At 29.2% G+C, this 12,954-nt stretch overlaps 1 protein-coding gene across 1 annotated transcript in view; it reads right to left on the bottom strand.

Annotated features, from left to right (window-relative positions):
- Nucleotides 1–12,954, bottom strand: part of Calx (sodium/calcium exchanger 3) — a 43,770-nt gene that overhangs the window by 27,848 nt on the left and 2,968 nt on the right. Inside the window, exon 2 of the mRNA XM_035085442.1 lies at nucleotides 10,667–10,939. Coding sequence (XP_034941333.1) covers nucleotides 10,667–10,939 — 273 coding nt within the window. The remainder of the gene's footprint in view (nucleotides 1–10,666; nucleotides 10,940–12,954) is intronic.

Consider the following 12,954-nt stretch of genomic DNA (forward strand, 5'->3'; position numbering starts at 1 on the left):
AGACACATAAATTTTCACCCATGGTTGGGTGCTAAAATTTTATTCGCTGAGATATTTAACAAAATTTCCTGGCCAACGATGTGGAAATATAAAAAATATCTTGGGTGGTGGTCCAGTTAAAGAGGTTTCTCTGGTGATAATAAAGAGTCTGGGTTATAAATTAGTATTAGATGTATATATTTCCTTTATTTCCTATAAAAGCTTGGCTTGAAGCTTATTTTAAGCTTTGAATTCTATCTTCATGGTATTTCTATCAATTAAACTTCTCAATTATCCATCGTTTTCAGGATCAAAGAAGTTCAAATAGCTCTCTCTCTGATTATTCTTATAATTATTTAGTTTTCATTACTCTCCAACTGTGAATTGAATTTTAGTCATGTTTATTCTGAGCTCTTTGGTTGGAACTAGTAATGTAATTACCCAGATAATTCATTCTATTTTGAGATAATAATTTTTTGGCAGGAAAAAATTAGATTACTGCAAATAAATTGACGATAAATAACATTAATTTCAAAAATTTATGTATGAAGAAACTCATCTGCTGAGTATGGGGAAAAAAAATGTCATAAGGAATAAAAATTGATCCTCAATGATTCTTTGCTAACAACCTATTGAAGTACTTTTATCATTTCCTGATACATTGTAGTTTATGCTGACATATATTACATGAATGAAAATTTTGAAGGGTTTTAGAAGCAGTCTGTAAAATAAAAGTCAAGAAAATTGAGGTTTACCGCTTCAGTAGATGATTTTAAGGACCAATGAAAGGGAAGTTGAGAGATTTTATGGAATTTAAAACTGAATTTTTCGTTAGTGAATGTCATACTTCATCCATAAGAATAATAAGCGTAAAATTTATTGATATTTAAGGGATGGAAAATATTTCCATTATCATTTATTTCTAAAAGGTGTTGATTCTTATTCTGGTAGCAATTCTGTTGAGAAAGTCTGGTTGCTTAATAGTCTAATCTAGCAAAGATACGTTAATCAGAATCCTGTTAAGCAGTTTGAAGATGTACCTGGAATAACAAAGTTTACTTAAGACCTGATTTTAAATAATAGTAACTTTTATTTTATTTCTGCTGTCTAGATTTTTGGATGTCATTTATTGATCATCAAGATTAAAATAGCTGCCAGGATATACATTTTTTTTTTGTTAAAAGCGTCTAGTTGGGGGCGGCAAACTGTCGCTGGTCAACGGTCCTGTCATGAAGCTGATTTATTCCTGACCAGTTTTCTAGTCCGAGCTTGAACAGAAATTGGGAAAGCTTGACTCTAGCCAGGCCAACGCCTAGATATCCTTGCTACTAGAATATTATCATTTGAAAATGTATTTCAACAAAAAAAGTATGTTTATAAAATTTGATAAATTCATTTATACTGTTTTTAGTCTATTCTTTGTGAGTGGCATTAGCATGGAACTAATATGCAGCAGAGGAATCATCTTAATTTATCCCACAGGTTATTCTAAAGTCTGAGAGTAATTTATGCGTTATTACAATGCACAGCAGTGAATAATTTAATCCAATACTTAATTAATTATAGTGTCAAAACAAAAGCATACAAACATGGCATTATCGTATTATCAAAAGGATAAAAAATAAAACAATTATATCTCCAGCACATATATTTTAATTATAGTTCAATATGGTTATATTTTATTTCTTATTGATTTTTGTGAATTTAAAATTGAGTTTACCTAGCAATTATTGCAAATAAATTAAAACATTATGGTCAAACTGTGCAGTGAGTCATTTTCTCTTATCGCTTTTATTGCATTCGATATTTTAGCAGTTGCTCGTACTACAATATTTAGGTGGATCTAGATAGCATTCAACTTTGAATCACTTGCAAGTTCTTCACGCTCGCATGTTACCACAAAAATACAAGAATTGAAACTCTAACTATAGCACTCGGTTATATGTTGGAATGTTCCTCATTTGTAAAGGCAATTGAGCTCGTTACTTTTCTTCACTGTACGTGAACAGCTCACATGCTTTTTCAAAGTAATTTGTTAAGACGAAAAAATTGTTTTTCTGCTGCAAATAAGAAGTGAACTTTTCAACTGTTGCAATGAGAATTTCTTCTGACAATTTTAAAGTTAAAAAAACCAGAGGTTCAGGATGGTTATTATAACTAGAATAAAAGGAATATGTGTCGTTAAGTTTAAATGACGTCTATAAAATCAGAGCAAAAATGTGGCTTTGTTACGATTTAAGGTGAATTATTACTGACCGTTTATTAACAACTGTTTTTTTTTAGAGAAAATCAGAGAATGATGTGTTTTTTTTAATGTTATAAAATTCTCACAGAATTATTATGACAGCGAAAAAAAAATCAAGATAAAAATTTTGATGTCTTATTTAAACTCTTTTAAAATGTCATGTTATTTCTGCTAAACACAATTTCCTGTAAATAATAAATCCAAATGCAAATTTAACATTCTAAAAAAACAAACTTGATTGTTATTCCAACAGACCAGAGAATAACTGTTTTACAATCTTTTCTAAATAAATACATCCAAGCTACAAGTTAGTTAAATCTTCATCAATGATCTAAAAATATTTTAGAATATTTTCCAAACTATTAAGCCACTTTGTGAATAAAATAACACTGTACATTTTCTACTATTCAACTGCCTGAAACTTTAAATCGATAAATATTGAAATCTCATGAAAATAAAAAAGAACGTGCAGAATAAAATGAATACTTAGGAGATGAAATTACCAGACGAATTCAACTAATGGACACTTTAGCGCAATATTAAAGCTATTACAAGAATGATATTGAGAAACTGCTAAAAAATTCAATGCATTCTAATAAAGTAGAGACCAGTTGAATTGAAATACGGTATTGAGAAGTGAGTTACTTGAACCAATTCATGCTGAGTCAAGAGTAGAACGAACGTAAAAGCGAGCATGGGATAGCAGATAGTGTACGTGGAAAAAAAGAAAAAGGTGAAAGGGCAGTAGCGAAACGGAAAGGCAATATAACATATTGTCGATATTGGTTTGACGTGAGCGAGTATCTTCTCTTAGAAAGACAAGTTCTACATGAGAAAAAGATTGAGAAGAGTGTAAAGTGAGGTGAATCGTGAAAAAATCAATATTATTATGGCAGTATCTTGAATAGTCATAAAATAAAATTCACCCTCATATTAATAATAATAATAATAATCATCATCATAATAGTAGCAAAATAATTGTGATAATAATAACAATAGCTGCTATGAAAAGACTGTATTTAGATAATGTGTTTGTTTGATATTTGTTTTTATTTTTATTGTTATTCATAAAAGTAATTTTATCAAAATGTATACTTCTATGATTGATATTCTTTTTTGCTTCTTGGGGAATAATGATGATAAGAGTGTTTAATTGTGTGCTTGAGAAAATAGGAAGTGATTAATAAGGTGGAAATAATGAAAATAAATAGAATGAAAAGCAGTTGCTGATTGAGAGAATGTGCATTTGATCATTATTTTATCTACTGTTTTCTTTTTTCTCCCCACACTTTTGTCTTTTACTTTCATTTTCACCCCTTTGCGTGTAAAAGTGTCACGAAAAGATTTAATCATGTCGATGTTCGTGTACTTTACGTCTCGCGAGTAAATCTGATTAAAACAATTATTATTCTCCACAGAAAATTGTGTGCAAAAGAACTCAGTTAATCCAAAGACCTTTGAGTTAGATAAAAAGAAAGAAAATGTGGTCGTTATCGATTTCTTCTTTAATTCTTAGTTTCAAATAATTTCGTTATATAAAGATTACAACATAAATCTACTTTAAAAGTTTTCTACTAAAGTATGTGCTTGATATCTTGGTATTTTTTTTTTTATATTGTGGGGTATTTAAAAATATTATTGCGAGTTTTTTCTGTATTATCTGATGTTTAAATCAAATAAAAATTGAGAGAGAATGTAGGTGGATGGTTTATGACAAGAGGTGTAGAGTTATAGCTTAAAATTCCCCAATGTGGTAATTTTCCCTGACATCTACCACCAGGTATTGGCTATAGGCTACGTTCTCTAGTCAACTACAATTTATTGACTAACTTCGACATCTTTAGTCTTCTTCTCCATTTTCTCTTTTGTCCTAAATTTATTCTGGAAAATTCCTTAGTTTATGAAACATCAAAAACTTTTCTTTTGAACAGCAATGTAATTATATGGGCTTTCTATGTTGGAAAGTTTTTTTTCATACTTTGGTAATGGACAAGATGAGCTTTTAAAGGGGATAAATTTTGTAGTCAAACATGAGTTCAATTTTCAAAAGTGATCTGATAATGTTAAGGATATTATAAATTGTTTTTTGTTATCAAATTGTCAAAAAATATTTGATTCAGTTTTGATTTTCCCCTGAGGAATATCTTCATCAGTATAAAACACACGAAAGTGAGAACCGATAAAAGTTTGACAAAATTAAAACAAAAATGCTTTAAGTAAAACAAAAGTTCACAAAGCAGGAAAAGTTCAATCATAAATACACCCTTGGGAGAAGCAACTTCTTAAATATTTTAATAAAATAATTTGTTATATTACTGACAACTTTTCGTCTTATTTATTATATTTAAATTTATCATAACTTTGGAGACATATAAAAGTAAAATCAAGTGAACAATTTTTAATTAACATTCCAGCAATCATTAAATATTCATAAAAATAGAAATATAACTTCCTGGAGCTCGATTAAAATTTTAAACTAAATTAAGCTGAATTTTAAAAGTGAAATTTTTTTTATTGAGTTTGAAAACTGTGGAATCTGTTTCATTTCACATTCTTTTGAAGGCAATATTTTTCACACTTATGAAAAAGTTTCAAAAGGTAAGAGAAAGAATAATTGTAACTTTAGCATATCTCAAAATGATTTTATTAACTTAAATATCCAAGTACGTTATTCTAGAGCACTATATAATGCCAAGTTAATAAAAAAAAAATTTTTAATAGTTAAAAAAATGGCTAATTATGTATAACTCATTCATTCTTTTATCCTCAGAGCAAAAAAGTCCTTTAAACTTTCGCCAGTTGAAAATGAAAGTTAAGTTAGGACGTGACACAAACTGGCGATTCAATTTCCAATTGTGTGGCATCTTGGATTACATTCTGAGAGTCGGAACTCGACAAACACAGCCTTGTTGAACTGTCGACAAAACTAGTTATCAAACGATCCTCTACAAGTCAGAAGGTGTAGAATTCGAAGATGGAAGTTCAATTGAAATGAGATTTCATCGGTCTATAGAGAGTTTATGGCTGTGCTTTCTCTATTCTCCTTATCATATACCTCTCTATGTTACCTTTCATGATTGCTAAAGAGATTCATCCTAACTGGAAACTTTGGCCTAAATGCCATCCGGAAGTTCCTATCATGAATACTGTAGCAGTAGCAGTTACAGCCCAAATATAAAGTTGGAGCCACCAAGACTCGGCATCTTTCCAATAAAATTTTTCTTTATGAAAGAATACAGGAGATATAAAAGTCTGATCAGAACAAGAATGACAGTGTTCTCTAGTTTTCAATTTAATTATGCGGTTGAATATATTTATTTTATGATTTTATCATCTTTATTCCTATATTTCAAAGCCAAGATGATACTCAAATAATTAATGTTCATAAAATAGTAAACTTTTTTTTGTGATACTTTTATTTGAAGGAATTGATAAAATGAGATTAATAACTTGTCTAGATATTTTAATGAAAAAAAAATTGATTTATGAAATAAATATTCACTAAAAAATTCCATTAAAGAAAAACAATACATAATCATTGAATCAAGCACAATTGATGGACTATAAAAATATTTTTTCTATCAGAATTTCTTTGTCCATGTGGCCTATTGTTATGCACATAAATACAAAGGTATATTTGTGACTGGATAAATTTATGCTTTAACACAATTTGATTTATGGTGATAGATCAGAATAAAATCAATGGACATTTTAGTTTGAAATTTAATTGAATTGTAAAACATCAAATATTTTTTTGTGGAATTCTTTTACAATGCATTGGCAAACGAAGATTTCTAATTTTGTCACTGAAAGAGAGCTAAATTCGCCTTTCAAATGAATCTCGAGAGACTTTAGTGGTCTTATGACCGAAGGTAGCCTCTAGAATAATCTCTTGAGGAAGGAAATCATGATGGAAATAGCAATGAAGAAATACAGGATGAAAGACGAAGATGTGAATTTGGAGTAGACTTCTTCTTCATTCTATTGGAATGAAAGTCCAACTTTCTGGGAAAGATCTTATCGCTTTCATAAATTGAACTAAAAGTAATTGAACTCAACTCAAAAGTCAGGAATAAAATTTGTAACAAGATGTAATTAAACCCAAAACTTATAACGTAAGTTTTACCCAACTTAGAAAAATGATGGGACATAAAAAAAAGTGAGGCTTCACAAAGTAATAAACTTTTTTATCTCCAGTATTCCTTTTAACATGACTCTGGTACCCAGTAGTTTGGGTCTGGAAATCGTATCTAATGATAAGATTGTCTACAAAGAGCATGAAAATAAGGATACAAAGCCAGTGGAAACTTTAAATAGAGAATCATGAGAAGGTTGATGGTGCTTATCAACCAATTGGATCTTATTTCAGCTGCTATTTAGCTATAGGACTTGACTAGAATTTCGACAATGCTCATTTCGTTGGCTATAGGTACCTTGACACTATGTGCCCGCGGCTACGCGCTTCATCGATTCACATCCTCCCTATATGTGCATATTCTCCTACCATTAAACTTTCATCTCTCTCTGATTCAAGCGATTACATTCGCAATCAGATATATCCCCTGGTGCCAAATTCAGTAGAGATTAAATATCACTCTGGGATGTCGCACGTTTCAACGGATTCGTTGGAATTTTTTCCATACCCTTAATCACTTTTCAAGTGATAGGTTTGTATTCACACTTTCGAAATAAAGCATCAGAAGATCCAGGTTTTTCTATTCTTAATATTTTTCGTTGAATTTTTTTAAACGCTGGATATGATTGAATAATCACTTTTTTATTTGAAGAGACAATTTGTTTTATCGAGAAAAATGTAATTGATTGCTCTGATTTTTAAAACTAAATCTTTTTTATTTGGTGAGAATTAAAGTTTGGTTTAAATAGAAAAAAAATTTTTTATTTTCAAATAAATTGTTATCTCAATATTTTAACAAGTACTAAATTTATTGAAACACTTAATTGCATTGCAAATGAATAATGTAATGATATAATAGTATCTATAATTTATGAACTGATTTTTCATTTATAAAGTGAAAGAGAAGTAATTTATTTCCAACAGGATATTTCATGTAGACATCAATTACAAAATGTTTATAATTGCCAAATAAATATTAAAGCACATTTTCAGTTACTATAGAAACTAAATGTGCATTTAATTACATATATAAATAAGAAAATTCAATTATATTTTTTCCTTGATTAAAAATTGAAAAAATACTAAAGTAAATAAAGGAAGAAAAATGATAGATAATTTAAACTAAATTACATATGACTAGGATCCAGTGCTGTTAACTTTTATTTTTTAATTAACGGACGTTATCCATTTGAACTTTACTGCTCAACAAAGTCTTTTTTTTGCCAAGTTAAAAATTATTTATCATCACAGTTACTGTCTTTTAATTCAATTTTTATTCTAAAATAAAAATTATAGAATCCTCCAATGATAGATGACAATTAATTGAGTTGTATTCGATTTCAATATTTTCAAATATTAATGAATGAAAGATAGCTTCTCATAATAACATATAGGAAGGTTAAGTCCAATCAATTTTGATTCTCTAAACATTATATTGTATTAATACAGTTTAGTTTCACCTCATTTAGGAACAAAAACTTGTTGACCAGTATAAATATTCCAATAGTCAACACATTGACTAATTATTCATATTGTTCAGCAACTTCACACATTCCAGGTGGTGAAATCAACTAAATAGACTAATTTCAGCATGGTATTTGTAATAGGAATATTTGGAGTAAAGTTGAATAAATTCAAAATGATATCATTTTGAGAAAGAAGGGTAAATTGTTGAAAAGTTGACGAAGAGTAGCAATAGAAAGGCGTTTAATGCCCTAAAAGTCAGGCCGCTGTTAGAACAGACGAAGAATGATAAAGAGTAGAGAGGGAGACTAACGCAGCTGCACCCTTGGGGCTTCCTACCCTTCTTTTACCTCCCCATTGGCCCACTTACAGCTCGTGTGTTTTTCTAAGTACTATTTTTTCTTTATTTTCTCAATCTCAATGTTGGCCAAAAGCATTTTTGTATGTACTCTTTTTTTCCTGTCCTTCATTTTTTGGTCCATCATTCGCCCCTCATTCCCCCTTTTCCTAACTCGTGTTATCTGTCGTTTATATATAGGAATGCTATCGACAACTCACGATCGTTTTACTGAAATTGAACAATAACAATCACGAAGAAAAATTGTTCAGTGATACCCTTTCGATTTGGGTGTGACGCCACCAGGTCGATATAAAATTGAAAAACGATAAAACGATTAAATGTCTCGCCCACTTGTGTTCTCGACAACTTTCTTGACGACTGTATGTAATATTTTTCATTTTAACTTGTAATAGAAAAAAAAAATTCAGTCAACTCCTTTGATCTTATTCTCTTTTTTCACGAGCCGTTCTTCAGACAATTCTTCTTTATCAGACGTGAAATTCCTATAAATTCAAGAATGCTTGAAATGTAGTATTTATGACATTTTTATTTTGAAAAATCTTTTTATCTTGATTTTTTTTTGATATTAACAAGCTATGTGAGTTATTGAAATATTCGCTATTTTTCTAGTTCTTTAAAACTCTCGTATGTATTTTTTGAAACAGTGTGAAACTCAACTGCCACTAAGAAGAATTATGATTTTATTCTACGACTTCTAAAGTCAATATCTCAGTGAAAAATCAAGTTGGAAACTTCAAGCTTTGATTAAAGTACTCTCTCTACGAGCTTGTACACATCAATAAAGATCATTAGTCTTTCATGATTGACAAATACATTGTAACCTGCCACATTATATTAAAGAATAAAAATTTTTTCATTATTTATTTTTATTTTTCTGGAGTATTGAAAAAAATATTATGTAGCTTCGTTATTAATAACTCTTGAAAAGTAAAAATTAATTAAATCATTTTTATACTCAATTATTTAAAAAGCTATAAATCAATGAGTTGTAATAATTCAATAACACATGTCAACATGATTTTTAAATTTTATTCTCAGGTAATATGAATTTAAAAAACTGCTAAAAACATGTGTTCAGAGGCATACTTGTTTCCGCACATTTTGATACCAACATTTGTGTGGTAACACATTTTCTTCCAACATTTTTTTCACGTTTTACAGCCATTTAAAGTTAGCTCTGCGATTTCATTCCTAAAATCAATATCCAAGTTTCCGGTATACATTTCTCTACAACTATTACACATAAAAATGTGGAAATTGTTCTGGTATTTTTTTAGACAAAAACTCGTTTAATATTGCAACTCAAATTCATAAATTTCTACTTCTATTTAATGTCAGTAGAGACTTGAGATGTAAAAAATAATCAAATTTTTACTATCTCAATAAAAAAGACTCTAAGTATATATTTCACTTGAAACTCTTCCACTAAGTAGGAAAAACGTCAAATAAAATATATTATTTATTTTGGAAAAGTATGTACCGAAAGATTAAAAAAGTGTTGGGAAATTGCATTCATAACTAAGTGAATAAACCGTCAGAGGAAAATACATTATGACTTAAAATATGCAAAATTATGTATCCTTTTAACTGTCTTTTTAGCTAATTCTCTAAGTTTGTAAAACAACATTAATAAAAAAAAATGGTTGAAAATAGTATTATCATATACGTGAAAATGAATTCTGCTGTAATAAAATTTTCTGCATGTAAGAAAAATCATATTTATTTATCAAACGATAATTTATTAAATACTATCAAATTTTCTATCTCAAAGTTGACCTAAAGAACGAATTTTTAACTTCATACTACTTTTTATTCGATTTACTTAAGTAATTCTTTTAACTAAAAGTAACTTCTATATCGATTCTCCTCAATTTATAATTACATTAACTATTCATGCAAGTGGATCAGCTTGAATAAAAAAAAGGTTTAGGAAATAACTGTATGTTATTAGTCATTAAAAAAAAAAGTAAACTTGGTTGATGATAAATATAATAATACTTGAAGTAGACTCATTATGTTGGAGCTGTATCTTTTCTACTGAAAGCTTAGTGAGAAAAAAGTTCTTGTTGACTTAGTCACGCTAATGACTTAGAATTTTTCTGTTTGATTGACTCAATTATTTTTAAGTTTCTTCGTCGTTCGAAAATAAATGCAAATATAAATAGCCATTAGCTCTTCTTAGAAATGACCTCTAGCTACACTATTGTAATAGCTATTTTAGTATAATTATTATTAACTAATGATTATAAAATAGTCGTTCTCGATATTGGAAATCATAATTCTCATCATTTTCTTAATAGCAGAGAACTGTTCTTTATGATTGGGAATTCAGAAATATTGGTTATGAATGTACCAATGATATCGAAAACCAATAAAATTATTTTATGGTCCATGTCTCTGACCTCTCAAGGTTTTATTGATTGACTTTTTCCCTAAATTTTATTCTAGTTTCATAGAGAAGAAAATGTTGAAGTAAACTCACTCGGTCTGATTGTCCTCGAATGTTAGTGACCCTTCAGTGTGCATGTACTGCTTGGAAGGTTTTGCAGTACCTTCAACAGTTTTGTAAGGTAGAATTACTCGTCCTCTAGCTCCACTATATCGTACAACCCTCAAAGGATATTGACCAACACTTTCGACCAATTCAACATCTCGCTCTGGGAAACCGAAGATACCACTGTGGTCATCATCTAAAATCATCACCGTAGCAAGACTGGGAGATACCAACATAGCTGGCTGGGTGACGTTGCTTAGTCTGAAACAAATACACAAATATTTGAGTAGTAAATATGTACATATAGGCCTGATATTATATGAATAAAACGAGGTGGTGAATTATGTTGAATTTGATTTTAATGTCACGCTTTGATGATATGTGTCTAAATATGATCTAGGTAATTTAGAGAAAAACTCATTCATCTTGGATGCAAATAAATTCATGAATGTCAAGTTATCATTTTGAACGGAAATGACTTTCATTCTGATGTTGGATAAACTTTGCATTGAATTTATGATTAATTTAGAAGAATATAGATGTTCGTTTTTAAGTTTTGAATATTTATGTGACAGTCACAAACTTGTTTCGCTATTTATTACCCGTTTTTTTATTCAAAAATCCAAAAGTAAATGAAACTCCGAAAGTATTGGGAACAAAGAAATATTTAGGAAATTTTATTTCCATACAAAAGCCTGTCATAAAAATTTTAAAACCATTCTTGAGTGTAGTTAGATTGAGAAGAGATTGCTTAGTGATCAACAAAATTTGCACATTCAATAAAATGCAAAAAATCATCTAGAAAATTTAGCTCCAATGGATATACTCAATAAATAAAGTTCCAGAGAGCTTATATAGTAAAACCCTAGCTTAAAAACATGAGAAAATTACTTTTTTGTTTTTATTCTAGAAAGGAAAAGGTGTTATAAATTATCCCTTTCATTATCATCATGTTGAAAGTCATTAGCATTATTTTCATATTACAAGTAATAATTGTATAAAAATAATCAACGAAATTCATTTTACCCTTGAGCTTCATTTATCCTTGGTTCATATACTTACATTTTATTTCACCATAGTAAATATAAGTTACTTCTAACTCAAATAATATCTTCTAAAAACTGGACATATCATCAGACAATTTTTTTTCAAAGATAAAAAGTTCAAAATGAGTTGATGATATTGCAGTAGATATCAAATGATTGATAGATTTAACAACCGTTTATCATTGGCATGGTTGAGTTTTTAAATAATCATGCTTCAAAAGTGACAGTTAATTAACTTTAAAAAATCATTACAAGATAAAACTTGAAACCTAGAAACAGAGGAAATTAAATGTGAAAATCGTTGATGAAATACAGTACAGGAGAGGAGGATTTTTTTATTTTCTTCGGACCTGATGAATTTTTCTGATGGTAACTACTGGTACAGAAGTGTCATTTCACTCCACATGAGTGCAGTAACAGACAGATGAAGGTCATTTATGATCAGCACGATGAACGAAGTACACCCGCTCTCTTGACGATTGAATTTCGCATTTAGCAAGTTAATTTACTCTAGCACGTGTACTTCGTTATTTCCATTGGGTCGATTTCTATGTTACTTGGTAATTACTTGGTGGTTGTCGATACGAAAAGTATTATGAAAAGTGTGTCAGTTAAGATGCTATCTAAAAATAAATTAGAACTTTTAATATGAAAATAACTTTAGCCTGATACTATAGGAGATTTAGTAATGGTTTAAATAGTCGTAAATGGTTAGAGAAGCTAAACTAGAATTAGTGATCATGTTATTTGAATCGGATATTCTGTTAATTAATGATTCCTATGTAGTCTTACTGGAAGTTTGTTCAAGTCACTCGAGCATGTTGTGAATTGCCAGTAATACATATACACTAGAAGCTTATATATGTAAAGCTCAAGCAGACAAGTTGCTCCTATTTTGAATGTTAGTTGTCTAATCTGACCATTTCTGAAGCTTATTTCCGTTCAAAGATTCTACATAATTATCGGAAACTTTGATAAGCTGTTTGAAAACTTGGAGATGATGAATAACCGTGAAATTAAACATAGGATTGTTCCAGATTAAAGTATTTGTATCCATCATTTCTTTAATCGGCTAGATTTACGTAAGAAAATTCGATGAAAATTGATATTGAATTAAACTAGTTTATATGGTTTCGTATTTACTGATTTAACCAGTTGACTTGAAAATATATACTCTTGGTGAATTTAGAGTTTGAAGTATAAATAAATTAGCCAAGTTTATTATTCATG

This window comes from Chelonus insularis, unplaced genomic scaffold (assembly GCF_013357705.1).
Source record: "Chelonus insularis isolate UGA/USDA-ARS -01 unplaced genomic scaffold, ASM1335770v1 contig_399_pilon, whole genome shotgun sequence".
Classification (NCBI taxonomy): domain Eukaryota; kingdom Metazoa; phylum Arthropoda; class Insecta; order Hymenoptera; family Braconidae; genus Chelonus; species Chelonus insularis.